At 47.6% G+C, this 22,239-nt stretch overlaps 3 protein-coding genes and 1 long non-coding RNA gene across 5 annotated transcripts; 3 read left to right on the top strand and 1 right to left on the bottom strand.

Moving 5' to 3' along the window:
- The first annotated feature begins 6,843 nt into the window (after window positions 1-6,843).
- On the top strand, window positions 6,844-8,053 carry LOC127330376 (protein RAFTIN 1B-like). Its single transcript, XM_051356609.2, has 2 exons — window positions 6,844-7,070; window positions 7,167-8,053. Exons 1-2 carry the CDS (start codon window positions 6,914-6,916, stop codon window positions 7,955-7,957), a joined length of 948 nt encoding a protein of 315 aa, XP_051212569.1. The 5' UTR covers window positions 6,844-6,913; the 3' UTR covers window positions 7,958-8,053.
- A 709-nt stretch (window positions 8,054-8,762) lies between these two features.
- On the top strand, window positions 8,763-9,562 carry LOC127330377 (uncharacterized). Its single transcript, XR_011746547.1, has 2 exons — window positions 8,763-9,010; window positions 9,089-9,562. It is a non-coding gene; the product is annotated as an uncharacterized lncRNA (long non-coding RNA).
- A 4,598-nt stretch (window positions 9,563-14,160) lies between these two features.
- On the bottom strand, window positions 14,161-17,675 carry LOC127334513 (small glutamine-rich tetratricopeptide repeat-containing protein 2). 2 transcript variants are annotated; one of them, XM_051360987.2, is made up of 6 exons: window positions 17,089-17,675; window positions 16,474-16,684; window positions 15,208-15,346; window positions 14,775-14,806; window positions 14,539-14,625; window positions 14,161-14,440 (listed from the first exon to the last, which is right to left on the bottom strand). In XM_051360987.2, exons 2-6 carry the CDS (start codon window positions 16,675-16,677, stop codon window positions 14,279-14,281), a joined length of 624 nt encoding a protein of 207 aa, XP_051216947.1. In that variant the 5' UTR covers window positions 16,678-16,684; window positions 17,089-17,675; the 3' UTR covers window positions 14,161-14,278. The 2 variants fall into 2 exon arrangements, with proteins under 2 accessions (XP_051216947.1, XP_051216946.1); XM_051360986.2 differs by having other exon boundaries at window positions 17,189-17,670.
- Window positions 17,676-17,811: 136 nt separating this feature from the next.
- Window positions 17,812-21,995, top strand: LOC127334512 (probable L-ascorbate peroxidase 8, chloroplastic). The gene is made up of 12 exons (XM_051360985.2): window positions 17,812-18,038; window positions 18,124-18,267; window positions 19,444-19,564; window positions 19,654-19,754; window positions 19,931-20,018; window positions 20,150-20,217; window positions 20,302-20,388; window positions 20,765-20,839; window positions 20,921-20,998; window positions 21,071-21,175; window positions 21,365-21,502; window positions 21,621-21,995. The coding sequence occupies exons 1-12, from the start codon at window positions 17,886-17,888 to the stop codon at window positions 21,771-21,773; spliced, it is 1,311 nt and encodes a 436-aa protein (XP_051216945.1). The 5' UTR covers window positions 17,812-17,885; the 3' UTR covers window positions 21,774-21,995.
- Window positions 21,996-22,239: the final 244 nt, after the last annotated feature.

Here is a 22,239-nt window from a genome sequence, read left to right as displayed (position 1 = left end):
CATGAGTAATCCCTGCTTCCCTCTGCGAAGGTCCTTTCTTTTACTTTATGTTGAGTCAGTTTACCTACTTCTTTCTATCTTAGAAGCAAACACTTGTGTCAACTGTGTGCATTGATTCTTACATGCTTGCTTATTTGCACTCATCATATTACTTTGTGTTGACAATTATCCATGAGATATACATGTTGAAAGTTGAAAGCAACTGCTGAAACTTAAATCTTCCTTTGTGTTGCTTCAAAACCTTCTATTAAGAATCTATTGCTTTATGAGTTAACTCTTATGCAAGGCTTTTTGATGCTTGTCTTGAAAGTACTATTCATGAAAAGTCTTTGCTATATGATTCAGTTGTTTAGTCATTATCTATTTGTTAGTAAACTATAGACTATTGCTTTGAATCACTTCATTCATCTCATATGCTTTACAATAGTATTGATCAAGATTATGATAGTAGCATGTCACTTCAGAAATTATCCTTTTTTATCGTTTACCTACTCGAGGGCGAGTAGGAACTAAGCTTGGGGATGTTTGATACGTCTCAAACGTATCTATAATTTCTTATGTTCCATGCTGGTTTTATGACAATACTCACATGTTTTATATACACTTTATATATCATTTTGATGCATTTTCCGGTACTAACCTATTAACAAGATGCCGAAGCGCCAGTTCCCGTTTTCTGCTGTTTTTGGTTTCAGAAATCCTACACAGAAAATATTCTCAGAATTGGACGAAACAAAAGCCCACGGCCCTATTTTCCACGGATGATTCATGAACATCGAAGGAGAGTCGGAGGCGGCCAGCAGGGGGGCCACCCCATAGGGCGGCGCGGCCCACCCCCTGTCGCGCCCAGGTGTGGGGAGGGAGCCCCCTGGCTCCCCCGACGCTGCCTCTTCGCCTATATAATCCTTCGTATCGGAAAACCCTAGTACCGAGAGCCACGATATGAGAAAAGTTACTGAGACGCCGCCACCATCAACCCCATCTCGGGGGGTTCTGAAGATCACCTCCGGCACCCTGCCGGAGAGGGGAATCATCACCGGAGGGCTCTACATCACCATGCCCGCCTCTGGACTGATGCTTGAGTAGTTCATCCATGGACTATGGGTCCATAGCAGTAGCTAGATGGTTGTCTTCTCCTATTGTGCCATCATGTTTAGATCTTGTGAGCTGCCTATCATGATCAAGATCATCTATTTGTAATGCTGCATGTTGTGTTTGTTGGGATCCGATGAATATGGAATACTATGTCAAGTTGATTATCGATCTATCATATATGTGTTGTTTATGATCTTGCATGCTCTCCGTTGCTAGTAGAGGCTCTGGCCAAGTTGATACTTGTAACTCCAAGAGGGGGTATTTATGCTCGATAGTGGGTTCATGCCTCCATTGAATCTGGGACAGTGACAGAAAGTTCTAAGGTTGTGGATGTGCTGTTGCCACTAGGGATAAAACATCAATGCTTTGTCTAAGGATATTTGTATTGTTTACATTACGCACAGTACTTAATGCAATTGTCTGTTGTTGCAACTTAATACTGAAAGAGGTGCGGATGCTAACCCGAATGTGGACTTTTTAGGCATAGATGCATGCTGGATAGCGGTCTATGTTCTTTGTCGTAATGCCCTAAGTAAATCTCATAGTAGTCATCATGATATGTATGTGAATTGCTATGCCCTCTCTATTTGTCAATTGCCCAACTGTAATTTGTTCACCCAACATGTTATTTATCTTATTGGAGGGACACCACTAGTGAACTGTGGACCTCGGTCCATTCTTTTACATCTGAAATACAACCTACTGCAATCATTGTTCTCTGTTGTTCTTTGCAAGCAAACATCATTCTCCACACCATACGTTTAATCCTTTGTTTACAGCAAGCCGGTGAGATTGACAACCTCACTGTTAAGTTGGGGCAAAGTATTTTGATTGTGTTGTGCAGGTTCCACGTTGGCGCCGAAATCCCTGGTGTTGCGCCGCACTACACTCCTTCACCAACAACCTTCACGTGGCCTTCATCTCCTACTGGTTCGATAACCTTGTTCTTGGGGTTCCCAACGGACGTGTGCTTCACGCGTCATCACTCCTCCATGGAGGCTTGTTGGAAAAGGTCACGGACGACCTACCGGCGGCGTGCAAAACCACCAGAGGAGGTGAGCTCCAGAAGACGGCTTTATTATCGGAGATCCCCGGGAACCGCTCCCTCGCCGGCGATGACTCTTGCCACCAGAGCCATACTGCAAGGAGAAGAATCCACAGGCCGCACCGGAGCCAACCGACGAGCTCCAGCAACCTACTCCCAAACGCCAAACTGGACCAACAACGACTAAACCTAGCTCTACTATACACAAGACTAGGGCCGGCACCTCCCCTCAGCCATCCCGCGGCGGCATGGCCGCCGAGGAAGACCTCGGTTTGGCCCGGATGTGAGTGTGAGGCTCTCAGGTACTGTTGAGAGGAGAGAGGGGGTGGGAGATAGAATGAGAGCCCTGGTAAAGCAAAGTTCAACGGCCAGGTAGAATGCGCGCACACACCGCTGCTTGCGTTGCTGGTATTGCGCGCTGTTTCGCATGTCTGCCATGTCTACTTTCGCAAGTGGCTAGCTCCTCTCTCCTCCTACATACATGCATGTATGTAGGTAGGTTCATAACAGTTTTTCTTCAATAACGGCCACGTGCTGATTTAAGCTAGCGCATGCACTGCATCTCCCAAAACCTCTCTCGCTGGCTCGCTCACTCTGTGTCGTGCTCGTCAACTTGCCCAAAATGGCCGGACGTGTCCGCGCCGCAACTTGCGACAATTGATGCCATTGAACAGTGATCAGCTCGTGCCGAGCGTACTGTTTACCGGATCGATAATCGGTACCGTTGATCCGCCCCTGACTGACTGACTCTATATGCCGACATTGATTTAGGATGACACGGCCCTTATCTTTCAGCCCCGTAGGACAGCTCGTTTCATCCTGCCGAGCGCAGGGCGAAACCCTAGCCTTCCCCAACTCCACCCTCTCCTCCCCCCGTCCCTCCCTCGCCGCCGTCAGAGGGCGTCGCCGGGCAAAGCCCCGGGGCGCCGCCGGTGGCGGGGCTTCTCTCTCCCCCGCGTGGCTGTGGTGGCGCGGTCGGCGGGGGCGCCGTGCTTGACATCTGGCGCGGCGGCGCGGTGGCCCTGACCACGGCGTGGTGAAGGCGCTTCTCCGGCGGGGTGGCGGCGCGGCTCGCTTCTCGGCCGGCCGGCGCGGCCCTGCGACGGCGCGCCGTGGCCATGGGTGGCGGCAGCGGGCCCAGATCTGGGCCAGCGGGCCTAGGTCTGGGCCTCATCAGGGCTGCCTCGGGTGGGCGGCCTCGATGCGTCTGGTCGGCGAGCAGCGAGGGCGCTGGTTCGTCTCCCCCGATGTCCTGCGGCGGGCATCGTGGTGGGTGCATCGGTCCGGCGTCCTCGACTCCTCGGGATGTGAGGCGGCAGCGGGCAGCGTCTGCGGCGTGGAGCTACGGTTCACGTCGGTTCTGAGGTAGTAGCTGCTGTCCTGGGCTCCTGCTCACCTTTCCCCCACCTCCCGGACAGAAGTCCAAAATCTTGTTGATTGGGCGGCGGCGACGCGCTGTTGCGCCATGACCTTCTTGGAGGCGCCGCCTGGGGAGGTTTCAGTAGGTTGGTGGAGCTGAAGGTTGCAGCTTTGGGCAATGCCGGTCCTGTGCAGCTGCGGTGATCTCTAGCCCGTATGCGTGCGTCGACGGCAGTCTGCCCTGTCCTCTGCAGGTGCTCCCGGCGGATTTCTCGTCGTTGGTGGATGTCCAAGTGCTCGGCAGTGCGGCCGGTATGGTGTGATCCTTGTCAAGGTAGTCTTCTCCGGGGTGGAGTCGGGTCCGGAGCCCAACACCTCTGCGGCTCTCGGGTGAGCCTCTCTCATGTCCGATGGTTCGACGCCTTCGAACCAAGCGATTGGGCAGGGGCCCTCTTCGGCATGAGAACAGGTTGGTGCTTCTGGTGCTCGGAGTCCTGGCTGTTCTCCTCGGAATCAAGACTACAATTCTGCTCCGGGCAGTGCCTCGCCGTGCCTCCGGTCGGTGTCCTTGGTGTCGAACAGCGGCGATCTGCACTCCTGCAAGCTTGTCCTCGCTCGTAGTGCAGTGTTGTAATTCGTTATGTATGTACCCGTGTATCTTTCCTGCCGTGGTGTGCGTGTGTGGTGTGGTGTCCTGTTGTAACTCCTGGCCGGTTGATGGCTTTGTTAATTCAAAGTTGGGCTTTCGAGCCTTCTGTTTAAAAAATCTTTCAGCCCCGTCGCCAGTGGCCATTTCGCGTTGTATGGCTTCACTGGCTTGTCCGCTTGTGCAGGTATCCTACGTGACAACGATTCTAGTCTACGCTCGTTGAATTTGTTGGTATCTTGCACGTTCTCGTTAATTATCCAAGCTATTTTTTTTCCAAAGGTATGCTTTAATCCTCACTCTTCTTTTTTTTGGCGCAATGTAGGTTGTTTAGAATCCGGGCAAGTTAAACATTTTGGATTTGACCATTCATATAATTAAAAAGGGAAGGGTTTAAATATGTGAAAGCATCTAAACCAGCAAAAACCTAAAAAGTGTAGTTTCATCAATACTTTTTTCGGGGGGGGGGGGGGGGGGACCTGACCAAATATAGTGGCGCAGAAGAAAATGTCGAATGTAACCCGTTGACTAAGCGCAGATTGTTTGGGCACCAGCCTCTGTCGATGTCTTATCTTCCTCAAGTTAGCATACAAAATGAGAGTCCCATATGCAATAATTTTGGTGGGTATGCAATATCATAGCAACGAGGAAGATGCAGCTTGCCAATAGCAATCCAATCGCGTTCCAATATTTCCAAAGACGTCAATGCAAAAAAATCCTCAATCATCCCAATAAACCATTGAACAACAAGGCTTCACACATGCACCACAAAATACTAGCCTATGTCTAACATGACACTTACAACAATAAACACGACCATTTGTAACAACAAGCAAAATGAGCGCAATGTAAGACAAGTCCATATGCAATAAACCATGTATGAGCTTGCAACACTTCAAAATATACGACTGGAAATAAAATCAAAACCTCTTCACCATCAATATTTTCCGGCCGTTGGACTTGCTGGAGCTCTGATGTTGCTAGATTTGTCGAGGTTGAACTTATGGGCAGTAATTTTGAACCCCGTGTTAAGCAAGCCGAGGGTTTAAAATGATCAAATCGCTTTTGTAGATCAAAGTGACTCATGTGCAACCAATTACTCCACAGATCACAACCTTGTTAGAAATTTTGATTTTCTCTTGTCAAAAGACACTTGTTCGGGATGCCTATAAATACCTAACATTATCAGTAAGAAGAATACTCTTGGATTCAGTTGTTGATTGTCAATCTGTATTTACACTAGTCAAAACAATCCTAACATGTTGAACTTCTTCCCTATCCGACTGCATTGCTTTTGCGAACCCGGCGATGGACGGATTGAGTGTTGCTCACCTATATTAGACTAACAGGCGGACAGGGCCGAGCCGGCAAAATTCGGGGCCCTGTGCGAAACTCAAAATAGGGCCCCTATCTTATAAAAAAATTAAACTATTTAACAAATATAATGTATATGTCTTAATATCTTATATGAAAATTGGATATATATTCAGAATAATATCTATTCAACTTCAGGTTGCATAATGTTTATTTGAAAACTCATCATTCTTTTAGGGTTCTTTAGAGTAAAATCTTTAATGATATCCTCGTAATCAGCCTTGTCCAACACATCACTCTCAAGTGATGTTGTCGTTAAATCATTGGGTCTTCAATGATGTCATCTTAATCAATATCATCTTCCTCTACCTCAGTATTATTTTCTATCTCTGCCTAGCCATCTACACCATCATTTCAAGGAATAAAATCCAGTGCGAAGTGTAGCACGACCAAGTGACTAATTGTTGGAAGACACTTTGTTTCTTTTTATAATAAACTTCTCCATGGCCTATTTTTGCGATTGAGTTAGAGCACCAGAATCGCGCCCCATTTCTCTTGCGCTTTTTGGCACCGGAATCGCGCCCCATTGGTTCTAAAACACTACATACAAGAATTAAAATAATAAATTAAAAGATCATCCATATATCACAACGTTGTTGATCGGCGATCATTATAGAATGCGGAAAATGAGAAAATTTGAATTACCTCGTCTAGTCGTCGGACATATGTACGGCTTAGGCTGTTCGTCAGTGTCGTCGCGGCGTCGCTGGGGTCAAGGAGACGTCGCTCGCTCGTCGCTGGCTTCATAGATGAATCACTGCCTAGATGGATCGATCAAAACAGGTGAGGGCTGAGGAGGCGAACAGGCGAACCTCCGTGTCACTCCGTGAGGCGAGGTCGCGAGGACGGTTCGATTCCTGGTATTCATGAAGAGTATGTGGCTGCGCGACTGTGCGTCCAGGCTCCAGCTAGCGTTCCAACTTTCAATACGGCAAGGCCCAGGTAAGTTTCATTCTTATTCATATTTTTTCTATATATAAATATGTATAGGCGTATAGAGAAATCTGGGGCCCCTAAAATCTTGGGGCCCTGTGCAGCTCGCACCTATGGCACATGTGGCCGCCCGGGCCTGCAGGCGGATGTTCTGTACATGAACTTCTTGTTTTTATAAATTGCTAATGTCGTTTCTGTGGAACTAAGAACAGGACAGAGGTGTGTGGGCGTCGAAATTTCCATGATCTCTCCTGCCGAGATGGCCCACGCCCACATGCAGAGGCAAAGTGACATGCATGCGTTTGTGGAGCCACTCGATCAGGGAGACATGAAGAGGCTACATATACTGGACCGACTGATACCCAAAACCATCAATCACATCACAGCAAGCTTCGCTATCCACTATTACTATCCAGCACTGCGAAGCAGCAGCGCCGTCGTAGCGTGAGAACTGAGAAGGCATGGCTCCTGTCGTAGTACTTGTTCTGATTGCGGTGGTAGCCGGCGGCGCGGCGGTGCGTGGCCACCCCGGTGACGGCACTCCGGCGGCGCGGTTCTGGGAGGCAGCCCTCCCCGGCTCACCGATGCCAGAGGCCATTGCCGACCTGGTCCAGAAAGGTACGTGCAGTTCTGAAGAAAGACTGACGGACACCATGTTCCATGTACATATCACCATGATTTGTAGTACGAGTTGTTAACGGGGACGCGCCGCAGGCACCGATCATTCGCCGCTCGCGGAGCACCGTTCTGCCGCCATGTTTCTGCCCAACGCGTGCCTTGGATACAAGTACGACATCCAGTGCGGCAAGCCGCCTCCGGCGAGCACAGAGGCCGCGCCGGCGGTGGAGGGCATCTTCTTCCGCGAGGCCGCCATGCGCGTGGGCAGCACGATGACGGTCGCCCTTCCGGCGGCCGTGCCGTCTGCGTTCCTCCCGCGAGACGTCGCCGGCAGGATCCCCTTCGGCAACCTGACGGACGCCCTCGCCACGTTCAACATTGCGCCGGGCTCCCAGGAGGCGGACCAGGTGAGCGACACCGTGCGCGAGTGCGCCGCGCCGCCGCTCGCCGGCGAGCGGAAGGCGTGCGCCACGTCGCTGGAGGGCGTCGTGCTGAGCACCACGCGCATGCTGGGCACGCGCCGGGTGGCCGCAGCGGCGTCGGCGCTCCCGAGCACCGGCCTGCCACGCGCCGCGTACGTGGTGCAGGCGACCAGCCCGCTCGGCGGCTCGCGCTTCGTGGCCTGCCATAGCAGGCCTTACCCGTACGCCGTTTACCAGTGCCACATGACGGAGCGGTCGTCCAAGGCATACGTCGTCTCCATCCGCGGCGGCCTCCGTGGTGACCCGACGATGGACATGGCGGCGCTGTGCCACTTCGACACCTCCAACTGGAACCCAGCTCACCCGGCATTCAGGATCCTGCGCACCCACCCCGGCGGCTCGCCCGTGTGCCACTTCCTGCCGTACGCCGACCTGCTGTTCGGCGAGAAGGTGGCTAATGCGTAGCTGCCTACTGCTCCAAGAAGAGATAAATGTTACCAGCAGGGAGAAAAATGTTTGTGATGTCTACCTATATAAGTTGGCTTTAGCCCGTTGTCGAATAACTCCCGTGCATAAAAATACTGGCATTCATAGATCTGCTATTACAGGCAACCAAACGAACTCTCATCCTGAATTATCATTTGTGCCGCAAACAGTAGAAGTTAATTATTTCCATTAATTGTGCTGTACATCCACGAAATTATGAAAAAAAACGGACCACCTGCCCCAATTCATTGACAAAAAGGACCACCTGTGAATCAAATTGACAAAAAGGACCACCCTGGGTGTGGCGGCAGAGCCCCCAAGCGACACGTGGAGGATGCCGCCGGGGTGTGTGGCGGCAGGGGCCCGCCGCCGCTGCGAGTGGCGGCACGTTAGCGCCGGCCGCCAGTTGGCGTCTTCGCTGGTGGGCCATGCCGCCGGTCGGCGTGGCGGCAGGCCGACGTGGCACATGCGGCCACACACGGTGGAGGCAGCCCTCGAGCGGGAAATCATCGCCCCGACCGCGCATGCAGGCTGACTGACCGGCACTGATTTCCATTGCTCTGATTTCGCAGCGACGAGACGTAAAGCTGTCGGAGATTCTCGCTCGATACAGCAAACTAACCACCGAAAGCAGCCTATTTGCGTAGGAGTTCTGTGTTGATACAGCAATTAGACATTCTGCACTAATTTTTTGGTACTGCTCACACTAATTGAAGGCTATATAAGTCGGCTTCCCCGCATAAAAATCGAAACAGCAGGATCAAGTTTGCCTTCTTCGCGTCTCTGTTTCGTGCGCAAAATATTGGAGTGAGTATGAGTGTGCCTTGATCGGACCAGGATTTTAGGCCGATGAAGGGGAAGAATGCAAGCTTGCCACCGGGGGTGAGAGCAGAGAGGTTTTGGTGCGGCCGCCTTGCGAAGGTGAAGGAGGTGGTTGATTTTTCTGATAAGTTCGGCATGAAATATTTCATGTGCGCGAGCTATGATCATGATCCACCCAGGCAAACAAGTTCATCGTCCTCGAGGCCTGCGGTATGTTGTAACAGCATGATAAAAAATTATTGCTATGTCATTAATTTTCGTTGATTAACCGTACTATTTGTGTTGCAGTCTCCCCCGCCCCTTTGCATGTGGTTTCACTTGATAGACCAGGAGCAGCCGGAGTGGGCACGCCGCGAGGTGGAGGAGAAACAACGGCGTGCATGGGCAAGGTTCCATGAGGAGGGGCGTTTCGAAAAGGCTATTGCTAATGATAAAGCAGAAAGAGAGAGACAAATACAAAAATTAAGGGCGAAGCAAGCTCGAAATCGTGAGGTGAATCAGAAGAGGATGGATGATGAGGCTGCACGTAGGTATGCAGAGGAAGAGGTGCGCAGAGAGGCCCGTGAAGCGGAGAGGAAGAGATTAAGGAAAAGAGCTGCCGAGGCGCAAGCGGCAGAAGAACGCGGCGACAAGTCCGGAAAATGGCCACGGTGGACACAGGGCAAATAGAGTGATCTGTTGTACTAGCTATGTATGTTAATTTCAGTTTTACTTTCGCGTTGTATCTTAAAATTCGTTGCAGTTATTATGTTGTATCTTAAACGTTTTTGCTTATGTTGCATCTTCATTATTGGAGTTAATTTAGAAATTAAACTTATTGGAACTAATATTAATATGTCTCCGAGATACATAGAAAAATGTCTCATACATAGATAAATATATGATACATAGAAGTAAGGTCCATTTGTATCATTCATGTCGACGACGACGACGTTGCTGCTGTGTCCTTGGACCGGAAGGCGACAACCGGGGACGAGGGGGATGAGGTGGACGCAAACCTCTGCCGTACTGATTTTCCTCATCCTCTGTACGTGTCTCATCTGCTGGCGATGGAGTCTGAAATACGTATGGAGATTCCAGATTTGGGGGAATCAAACTGGCATCTGTGCCGAAAATAGCACCTCCAAAGAATTCTTCAACTATCCCGGTAACATCATCGCGAGGTTATTGGGAAGTGCTGCCGTAGTATTGTGGTTGCTGCGTCATATCGGGCCATGTCGGGATTAAAGATTCCTGCGTATTGAATGGCTCCGTCAGAAACATGCACGCAATAATCATGTATGTAATTAACATGAATTAACCTGAGTTGGGTATTGCGATTGCATGTGGTCACGACCACGCAGTGGAGGCATATTGTGGCCTAAACCAGCTCCTATGTTGGACCACGTAGGGTCAACAGATTCCTGCGAACGTAAACGACATGTTATTAGTAGGCATGTAAATAATCACGTGTTGGTAGGTAATTATTAAATATGAGCATACCTGAGTGTTGAATCTTTGCGAGTATTCGCCTTCTGTGTAGGAGAATCGTTGTCCAGATGGATATAACGGAAAATGATCGTCCTCCTAATACAATTGGAAAAAAAATGTGTCATTGTTGTAAGTTCAGGAGGAATGTATGTACGTAAGTTGATTACCTGTGTGGCGCCATGGCGTTGAGATATGTGTGCGGACTATGATCGTTCAAGTAGAGATGAGTCGCGCCGTGGATTAGATGTATGCGAGGTAGAGGGAACTGGTACGGTCGGTGTGGCGGATGGCTGGCTCACACGTACCATACTCGGTCTGTTCGACGGTGCCTCCGGCATGTCGAATGCTCGACTGACAACATCATCATGGCGGCTGCAACCAAGACGCCTAAGCCCTTTAATGGCAGTATTAAAAATATCGTTGCATCTTTTCAGACCATTGCTTGTTCATCACATACCGTGTGTTTGCGACCTGCACTCTGTCTGCAAAGTATGACAGAGTCCGGTTCCAAGTTTCAGTAATCAGGGCTATGATAGGGAGGGCTCGCACACCTTTCAGCACGCCATTGTAAACCTCTGACATGTTGCTGGTCATTATGCCGTACCGAGCCCCTGAGTCGTGAGCTTGCGCCCACTTAATTAAATCGGGGCAGTTCTGATTAATCCATGTACTCAAATTTATTTCAGTCCTCCGGCCCCTCCGGTCTTCTCTCGGCGGAAGGCAGCACTCTCGATTTCTTTGTTGATTCCAGCCCAAATATCATTCATCTTCGCCTCAGTCTTCTGCATGCACATCCTCTTAAATAGCTTGAATCAGTCCTTGTTCTTGAACTTTGAGTAAAAATTGGCAGCCAGGTGCCTCATGCACCACCTTGTCTCCAGGTCGGGCCACCCCCAGAGAGGGTCCGATGAATTCTTGATTATTTCGAGAGCGCTCAAAAGGCCTGTGTTGCGATCTGATATGATGCAAACATCGGGCCGATCTATCACGACTCCCATCTTCAAGCAGCTGAGGAACCATAACCAGCTATCTTTGTTTTCACTCTCGACAAGTGCATAGGCAATAGGCAAGAGCTGATTATTTGCGTCAGCTGCGATCGCCACCAAGAGTGCCCTTGTACTTTCCTGTGAGAAAGGTACCATCTATTGACAGCACCGGGCGGCAGTGATGGAATGCACGTATAGTCTGGGGGAATGCCCAGAATAAATGATCAAGGATTTCTTGGTTTTCCTCCAAAGGGTGTTGACGAACTCTCCTGACCACTTGAGTCCCCTGGTTAGTTGCTGCTATCTGATGGAGTAGTCTCGGGGCAAGATCATATGCCTCCTCATAGGTGCCATACAATCTCTGGAAAATCTCCTCCTTCGCCCGCCTTGCCTTACTAAAGCTGAACGGGAAGCCAATCAGATCTTCCGCGGTTTTTTGCAGCTTCTTTGTACCAAGGGTTATATCTTCTTCCACCGCCACTTGCATGATATGTGATACATATTTTGCAGTGACGTTGCGGTGCTTGTCGAGAGCCCCCAATTGCTCGTAGCTATGGGGTTCTATTTTTGAGATATGCCATGGCTGACATACCCCAGGGCTCACCCGAGCGATAACTCTCCCCCTGCAACCCTCCTCATTCAATTTGACGCATATGACTTTCAGCTGCCTTCGATCAGACTGCTTCACTCTGTGTTGCCGAGATATGGCCAACGCATACCTCTTGATTGCTTGGTCAGCTGAGTCCTTGTCTGGGAAAGTTTGCCCAACCTGCAGACTCGCCTCCCCTAGGCCTGGAACAGAGCGGAATTCATCGCTGATGGTCATTGTTTTTACGAACTCAGGGTCCATTGGTGCCGCAACCGCCCTCCGGGAAGGACCGACGCCTTCTTCGCCTGAGGAGGATTCAGACGAAGAAGAACAAGCGTCATCGTCCAACGCCTCCGGTAGTCCCTCCACACGCTCGCTAATGTCAACGAACGCGGACCAGTATCCTGGCTCGGTAGCAAACTGGGCGACCATCTGCTCAGATGGGCCGGTGCTATGGCCTGGAGTCAGTGCCTCATGCTCTGATTGGCCTATCATGCCTGCTGCAGTCAGGGCCAAAAGCTCCGATTGAACGGTGCTCGGTCCTGTGACAATGGCCATCTCCTCTTCACCAGCGCCGGTACTTCTTCCGGCACCATCATCACCTGATATAAACTTAACATACACCATGGGCTCTCCGTACATAGCAGCACCAGGTGTGCTTGCAAACCTCATGTATGTACCCCAATTTCTATCACTCTTTACCTCCCGCAAACCCCATCAGGCAGGTGTCCCATTATTCCCTCCTACGACGATGAGAGCCTCAATGGTCATCTTCTTCCCCCGCATCTCACGCCCAAACTGTGCTCGGATGCATCTTCTAACATCCAAAAATTCTCTATTAACCATATCTGTCACTACAACTTTCATCGAGTCGCAGTGCGACACATCGACACCAGAAAATTCGTCGCGTACGACGTCTCCATAAAACACTAACAAAGTTTCCATCGTACCTACCGCACAACCATATTTTTAAAATTATATTAGATTACAACACAACAATATTTAACATGTGATTAACATTTCTAAATAATCATAACACAACACCATATTTAATATTTTTAACAGAATTCCATAATAAGTACGGACGGATTTTAGTACCTCAACTTTAGCCCGTGCGCTCCACTTCTAATTATATCTTAAAATAGTTCCACCTTATTGCAATCAAAGCACTTCGTCCGAATATGCACCATCACTTAATCTAATTAGAAGTTGATCATTCCTACGTGATATATTTCTACGCACATAAAATCATAGTCTATATATTTTCGCATGTTGCATACATAAAACATAATTTCTAGTTCGCAAATTCAATTAGCTATGTATGTTCTAATTACATGTTGCATGTCCTAATATATTACTCAATAATGACTACAGTCGTTCTAATATTTTCAACCTACCTATGCATGCAAATTCTGCATGCAACTACAGAACATGCATTAATCAAACTAATTATAGTACACAACTAATTAGGTTCTAACTACATAAATAAAATAGATCATGCTTTCTTGTTTAAATCCTTACCTTGATATCTCAGATTGAGCAAACACTTGAGCAAACAATGAATCAGCTAAGAATTCTTGGGCAGCCCACACTTGAGCGAACAATGAATCAGCTAAGAATTCCTGGGCAGCCAGCAGGAGACATCAACTACGTAAAGTGCACGAAGAGAAAGAGTATGCTGATAGTGAGAGTGCAGATACTGAGCAGACAGTAAGAGCCTTATATAATCAGCTCGCCTCGACAGAATCCATAATCAGCAAAAGCTAGACCACCGAAAGCAGGTAATTTGCAACAGTTAAAGCAGGAGGAAAAAGCAGTCATAGCATAAAAATCAGTGCTGCACAGCCAGATGCTGCCTGCCTGTCGCCGCAGAATCTCTCTCGCATGCGCGGTCGGCTCCAGTCCGGGCACTGCCTCCACCGTGTGTGGCGGCAAGTGCCACGTCGGCCTGCCGCCACGGGAGCCAGCGGCATGGCCCACCACGGTGTAACGGCGCCGGACGACGACGGTGCAGCTAACGTGCCGCCACACAGCCCGGCGGCAAGCGCCACGTGTCGGCTGGGGGCGCTGCCGCCACACACGACGTAGTCCTTTTTGTCAATTTGCTTCACAGGTGGTCCTTTTTGTCAATGAATTGGGGCAGGTGGTCTCTTTTGTCAAAATTTCGTACATCCACTTCCCTCAAATCAACAGAAGAGCGACAATTGAGTGAATGACAAAAAACTACCACAATTGTGCCAACGTGACAACCATGTAGAACACCGGAAAACACGTCAAATGGTAGGTGTTTGTCACTTTTGGCACAATTGTGGTAGTTTTTCTGTCATTCACTCGCGACAATGTGGCAGAATCAGTAGCCTCTCATGTTCAACTCCTGTCGCAATTTTCTTAACTTAATAACAGAATATATAGCCTACACCCTACAGTCACGAGTCATGCATCTTCCTCTTCATTCTTCACTTCCTTCTCCGAATTCCCTCCAACCGTGAATCGTCTCTTGTTAGCATTCAGATCGCCTGAAGAGTGCAATTGTCCTCTTTTTCTTACAAGACGGGATGCGGTTTCACGGTCAGCTTTTGCTTCACTGTAGTCAGGCTGTGGATACAACCCAACAAACAAATCAAGAAGAGAGAGTAAATGACATGACCCATATTAAACATCCAACTTCTTTAGAGAGTGAAAAAAACAGATACCTTGATTGCTAGTGCCCTGTCAAAAGATTCAATGGCTTTATCTGGCTCTCCAAAATTTAACTGTGCTCTACCGAGAGTTACCCAAGCCTGCAAATCAATACACCATATGCTCAGTTGATCACAACGGGGAAACTGGTCAAGTGTAAAGCAATAGTGGGTATGCGCAAGAGGTCAAGCCACATCAACAATATAGGAAATCTGATTTAACAGTCCATCTGATGAATTGTTATGCTAACCTCCGGCCATGATGGTTCAACTTCTGTTGCTCCTACAAGTATACCAAACAGAGAGTAACTGTTTCGTTTGAAGTAGCAGTTATGAGTAAACATTTGGTCTAATGAAGTAAGCATGTATCGTATGTACTGCTATGATCAGTGGAACGGCACAAAAGTCAAAATATGGATTGCAGAATTACAACTTATGAAGGAACCTCCAAATTCAGGTATCGCATACAGTTACACATTAGAAGACGAACAATGATTCACTTCTGACAGAAAGAAAAAAACCATATTGGTTGAGTGAATCCTAGACATTGGATTGTTGCAACTACAAACTAACCTAAGTAGAGAAGGGCATATTACTCTCAGCTTGCGAGAATTTTAGCACAGCAACAATAACTGAATAAATCATTCATCAGAAAACACAACGGGGGGGAGTGGAGAAAATTACTAGTCGCTGCTGTCAGTGCACGCCATGCATCTCCCAACTCAAGTAAAACCTGAGCTTTCTGTTCGTGAATTATTGCATTATCTGGTACCAAGCTAAGTGAAGCCTCCCACTTACTGAGCGCTTCATGGTACTTCCCTTCCTAAAAAAGTGACAGAAATATCAAATATGGCCTCATGAGTGCCTAAGAATAAGAGTAGCATCATAGCATTTGTTTTTCTGTGTAAAGCAGCATTATTACAAGAGAGAGAAAAAAAACATTAGCAACGACGCCACATCTCTGGTGCCTTGAACTGTTCATAACACCGCAAACCTTAATTCAATACAAGCCTAGCCAGAAAACAAATCTGATATTAAAAATAGAGTGATACGTGTATTTCTGTGCGGCTGCAAGTTGCAGCATCCGCAATCCAAGTTAGGAGTTGGTCCAGGTTTTCTCAGGTCAGCCCGAAACCCACCTGGCACGACACGATCAGAATAAAATGGGTTGTCTTCCAGAAAAAAAAAAGGGGGGAAAACAGGTGGGACTGGTACAGCATGACAGCCTAGACACAGAAAATGGGCCACGTTGTACTATGTCTAGAAGTTCTAGTTCTCAAATATACAACCAAAAGTTTCAATTTTCTGCTTGAAGTTACCTCTTATAAATACTTGTTACTCCTAAAGCTCTATATTGTGCTTGGCTAAGTATTCTAGAACGAAACTTGATTCTCTTTGCTTCTTTTATTTGGTTTTGTCGGTACCCGTAATAGACAACATTCATGGTATTGTTATGTGTCACAATAGAGTTTAATGTTTAGTTTGGGTCAGGTTAAACCTTATGGTCGAGTGTCTACATATAAACTGTGAGAAACTCTTACCTACACATCAATGGATCACCTTATAAGCAAATTAGCTGAAATTTATCTTGCTTCTTAGACTTAGTAATATTTAGAGCATGTGATACCATTGCTAGGTAGGACTGCTACCTAGGATGCTACAATTTCTAAAACAAGAAGTGACCGTGTGCCGTCTATTATTAATACTCCCTCCGGCTAAAAATAGGTGTCTTAGTTATAGATACATTTATACGGATTCATAGTGTCTTCTAGGCCATGTACCACTAAGGGTCACGATTCACCACGAAAATTGAATTCATAGGGATATGCTGTATTATTCAGTCATGGTATCTGTAACAGCATTGAGCACTCTTAAGGAATAACGCATATAACCACAACTACATACCAGTCCTTAAACCAACAGTAATCACATAAGACTTTATAGAGATACCTCAGCTAGCCTGTTCCCTTGGTGTTGGAGCGACTGGGCGGTATCAGGTGGCTTGGTTGCAGGATATTCAGTTCCTCCCTCTTCGATTCCTTTCTTTTCATCCTCATCGTTGTCACCCTCAGCACCAAATGGGAGCCCTGGCTTAGCTGATGCTACCACCAGCTGCCTCTTCGTCTTGGCATTCTTATTCCATGCTATCTTCATTGTGTAACTGTTTTACGAGATAGACTATCAACAACAACAACAACATCAACAGAAAAAGGGAAAATGGGTTTGATCTGCTAAGCTACACCGAAGTACCCTTCTTGGTATAGAAGATACTAACAAAATAAAAACAGAGGGAGAGAGAGAGTAATTTATTCTTTGAATGTTTTCTGTACTGTTTATACCGAATTGTAAATTCTTGTTCGGTAATAGAGAGTCTCCAAATGCATATGTACATTGATAATCCTTAGAAAGCAATTCGTCAAACAAGTTATGGGTGCTCCAGGAAAGATAGGCTCTTTAGTCCCCAGATAAGACAGCATGCCACCCCGCTCTTATTAGGAGTTAACGCGGGCCATCGTGATAAGCTATGACTTAATCAATCAAGCATGATAGAGGATGAAGTAGTACCAAGAATCAACTGTCGGGGATGAACGGAGGCACCCGCAAGAGAAGAGTCCCAGAATGGTACTCCAGTAGGATGAAGAGCGATTAGCTGGGGATGACTTACAGGCGGATCCAGGAGCATGCACCAACGACGGTTTCTCGGTTCGATCGGTTGGTCGGTCGCTCAGCTTGCAGGATCGAAGCACGAGGCTGGAGAACCGCCGCTCCGGTAGAAACTAGAGAGTTCGACTTAAACAGGATTTTTCATTCTGACCCTCTTAAATATTGGAATTTGCTTTATCGTGTGGGGCCAGCCCAAGTAGTGGTTTCTGGTTTGGCTGCTAGGCCTAATTCCAAGGCCCGGCTGAATCGCCCGACTATGGAGCGGCTGCGTCCGCCCGGCGGGGTAAGAAACGCTGGCGGCGCCGGCAACGAAAAGGCGGTGGATGGCAGAGTCGCCGGAGCAGCGGCGAAGCTGCGGTACGAAATGCAGAGTTGCCGGGAGTACGTTGCTCCGGGACCGGGAGGTAGGGTCGCCGGCGACGGAAACGACGATCCATGAGGTGCCATGTGTGGCTACGAGAAGGGTAATGCCGTATACGCGTGCAGGATCGCTACGACGGTAGTCATCGGTCCCTCGCATATTCGTCGGCAAATGTGCCCACAATGTGCCACGCGTCGCACCACCATTGGGCACCAAAGATTAGACGCCTCGCCCACCCCACGCACCACCGTCCTCCTTCCCCAGCTCAGTTCAGCTCCCAAGTTGCCCAAGCCGTGGACCAGCCATCCATCATCCACTCTAACCAAATATTCCCGCCATGGCGGAGCGCCTCGCCTCCTCGGCCTCCCTCCTCCCGGCCTCGCCATCCCCATCCACCCGCCGCGCGGCCGCCACCGTCGCCTCCTTCCCTTCCTGCTCCGCCCGCACCGGCGGGCTCCGCATCCGTCCGTCCCCCTCGCGCTTCTCGCAGGTCGGGTTCTGTTCCTTTTTTAGTTCGATTGGAACCTACCGAGCCGTTCCGTTGATTGCTGACCTCTCTACTTAACAAAACGCAGAAGGTTGCGGGGAGAGGGCGCGGTGGCGCCGGCGGGGGACTGCGGGTGGTCCGCTGTATGGCGGCGTCGGATGCCGCGCAGCTCAAGAGCGCGCGGGAGGACATCAAGGAGATCCTCAAGACCACCTACTGCCACCCCATCCTGGTACGTATATTTACTCTTCAAATCAGTTCTACTACCTAGCTGGCAAATCACTTCCGATCGTGCTCTACGAACTACTCCATGGTACCCCTGCTCAAGGCCTGAAGCAGAGCATAGTTTCAGTTTGGGATTTTTCATAGCTAGCAGCTCCTTGGTGGCATTCGCTCATTTTAGCGTGTACTCCCTCCATTCGGAAATAAGTGGCCCGTCTAGACATAGATGCATTGCATCTAGACACAATTCAGTATGCCCACTTATTTCCGAGCTAATATACACATGAGGAGAAATTGTATTGTGCAAAAATTTGGATTTTGGCACATTAGAACGAACAGATTTGCCAGCAATTGGATTTTTCTTTCGATGCTGGATGACAGCTAGGTCATTGCCACGTGGCAACTCCTGGATGCATTCTCTCCACGGAACGTCCGCTCCATATTGGAGTCCATGAAGGAAAATAATGTACCAAATTAACCACGGTAGTACTCCACTTTGAATCACCCTTTCATATCGCACAGTCCACATGCCAAGTAAAAAAGTACTATAAGATACTAAAGGAAATTTGAAGAAACCTCCAGCGGCATTGCGGCTATGAAGTCGGAGTCGTCAGGTCGTAAGTGTGGACTGTGCTTGATGATGCACAATGAAACTCTTCGCGGTGCTCTGGGATGTGCTTTGTCTGCGTATTTGTGCCACATATCGGCTTTGCCAACAGGTTTGTTTTTGTCTGGTGACCGCTTAGACCTAGTTTAGCTTTTTTTAGATAAGGGGAGTACCCCAGCCTCTGCATCAATTGATGCATGCAGCCTCTTATTAAAAAAAAAGACCTAGTTTAGCTTGGTTGCTTGCCTTATTGTCAGGTTTTTCACCTGGTTTTATTCATTTAACCGAGTTTGCATGATTTTCGGTGGAAATTCACTTTGGCACACAGGAGCCTATGCTCCCTTTACCCAGAAAACATATTTTAGAATGTCAAAAGATCTGGAAAACAAATTCACGCTTCTCACCATTGCATGTGCGCACACAAAGTTTCGTGAAAAGCCGACATTTTTCTCCTCATGGCCCTGGTATGTAGTGTTTGAGATCCATCAGAAAATAGTGTAGTGCTTGTGCAATAGCCGTTTGATCAATCATCATGGCCCTGGTATGTACGCAGATGTTAATGCTTTCTACTATGTTCAGGTCCGTCTGGGATGGCATGATTCAGGTACGTATGACAAAAATATTGAGGAGTGGCCACAGAGAGGTGGAGCTGATGGAAGCTTAAGATTTGATCCAGAATTGAGTCATGGAGCAAATGCTGGTATTTGTCTTGACTGACCAATTTTTTCAGTCGTTGTACCTTGCAAAGTGTAGAGAAGTAGCTAACATACTTGGATGGCTTGTTTCCAGGTCTTACTAGTGCTTTAAAGCTTATTCAACCAATCAAGGACAAATACCCAGGTATCACTTATGCGGATTTGTTCCAGTTGGCGAGTGCTACAGCAATTGAGGTCTCAGCCTTTTCTCCGCTCAAGTATCTTACCAGGCCATTTTGGCAAACGAATAGTAGACTCTATTTTTTTTCGAAATGGGGGCTGACCCCGGCCTCTGCATCAATCGATGCACGCAGCCCTCTGAATAGTAGACTCTATGTGTGTACTCATTTCTTTTGTCAATCTCATTCCAGGAAGCTGGTGGCCCGAAAATTCCGATGAAATATGGAAGGGTCGACATCACAGCACCTGAGCAATGCCCACCTGAGGGGAGGCTTCCTGGTTAGTGGTTCTGACAAATTTATCATTTATAGCGGTCTCCCTCAGTGTTTACATTGTCTGAAGTTATGATTCGTGAAAGGTATTTATTGAAGTGAAATAATTGATCGTTGCTAAATATTCATGTTCCGCAGATGCTGGCCCACGTTTACCTGCTGAGCACCTTCGTGAGGTTTTCTATAGAATGGGCCTTGATGACAAGGTGTGCCATACCAGAAGCTGGAATTTCTCCTGTTTGCCTGTGTGTTCTTGAGCTTTTTGTTGATCTGTTGGAGTATTTGTGCAGGAAATTGTTGCACTCTCTGGGGCACATACACTTGGAAGATCACGGCCTGACCGGAGTGGCTGGGGCAAGCCAGAAACTAAATATACAGTATGTTTTTCTAGGTCTCTTTGGTTGGATTTAAAGCAGGACAGTATGTTATTTTTGTAGTACAAGAGGTCTTGGACATGGTCAGTCCCATATAATATCAACTATTCTACAGTTTCAAACTTCAGGATAGAATACACAACTTCTTTTCTTTTCTGTAGACATGCGGGGAGTCTCTAGACCTATATAGAGGTGCGGGGGTGGGGGGAGGGGGAATCTCAGCTTTGTATCGTTTTGCAATGGAGTTGTAGAGAGCATATCATGCTTTAAAATCTTTGTAACCTTGGTTTACTACTACAACTTGGATCTGATTAACTGTAACTAACCATAGATCATTGCGGCTACAACACTGAGGTGTTAATATTATTGTGTTCTACAGAAGGATGGGCCTGGTGAACCTGGAGGCCAATCATGGACAGCTGAATGGTTGAAGTTTGATAACAGTTACTTCAAGGTGTGCCCATTTTTTTCATGGTTTATGAATTAAATTATTCATTTGAGTCTCGGATGATTTGATCTAGTGACAATACTTCAGGACATAAAGGAGCAAAGGGATCAGGATCTTCTAGTATTGCCTACGGATGCTGCATTATTTGAGGACCCATCATTCAAGGTAACTTACTTATTCTCCGCTTATGGCTGGTGACTCCGATGCTATGAAATAGTAATACTGTGATTCATGCAGGTATATGCGGAGAAGTATGCAGAGGACCAGGAGGCATTCTTCAATGATTACGCTGAAGCCCATGCTAAACTGAGCAACCTCGGTGCAAAATTTGATCCTCCTGAGGTGAGCACCACATTCCTGTTTTAATCCTTGTGGCAACCACCTGCAGTTTTCCTGAAGGACCAAAAGCAACACGAAGGCAATTTACTTACTTAGCTCTTCCATTCCACTTTCCATCATTTTAAAGACAAACTTTGCTTAGCTGCTCCAGTTCGTGTGAAGCCTAACACACAACGTGAAACTATACTTCAGGGAATCTCGTTAGACAATGACACTGGTGCCACACCGGATGACGAGAAGAAGGTTGCTGATCCAGCACCAGCAGATGATACCAACGGAGCAGCACCACAGCCTGAGCCATTTGTTGCCGCCAAATACTCTTACAAAAAGGTTCACACTTGTACAATCTAGGCCCAGTTTTAGAGATTTTTGGACGATACATGCTAGTGAAGCAGTAGTTAAAACTTAGAAGTAAGCGAACTTCAAAATTGTTTGTCGGTGCTTGCAGAGAGAGCTGTCAGACACGATGAAGCAGAAGATCCGGGCAGAGTACGAGGGCCTTGGAGGCAGCCCGGAGAAGGCTCTGCAGTCCAACTATTTCCTCAACATTATGATTGTGATCGCAGGGTTGGCATTCTTGACGTCTCTGGTCGGGAACTGAGAGCCTTGATCTGATGAGTCTTTTATTTTCCTTTTTTGTTGCTGTGCCGAAATTGACCAATTGTGCAGAGATCAATCGAGGTACATAATGAGTATGTAGCGGAATGCTTTCTGATCTTTTGAGTGTGAGATAAAAGAAAGACAGTCCATTTTAAACTCCGAACAACATATAAATGTTTTCATCGATTTTGAACCCTGAAACTATAAAATCATGTATATTTTACCCCGGGCTTTCAGAAGAATATCTTGAATTCTAACCCGGTTTTGGGTAGTGGTTTTGCATTTGGGTGTATTAAAATATTTAAAAACTCAGAGAGGTAGGGAATACTTGGAGCATATAAGCTGCAATATTTATGTAAACTATGGCTATCAGTCTATCTGTGACATGTGGAAATGTAATAAGAGGTAAAAAAGACTCGCCTTGTCTTGTTTTTTTTTGTATACATATTTCCAATTTTGATGATTTT

Source organism: Lolium perenne, chromosome 6 (genome assembly GCF_019359855.2).
Source record: "Lolium perenne isolate Kyuss_39 chromosome 6, Kyuss_2.0, whole genome shotgun sequence".
NCBI classification, from domain to species: Eukaryota; Viridiplantae; Streptophyta; class Magnoliopsida; order Poales; family Poaceae; genus Lolium; species Lolium perenne.
The sequence above is the reverse complement of the archived record's forward strand: the minus strand, read 5'-3'. Positions and strand labels throughout refer to the sequence as shown.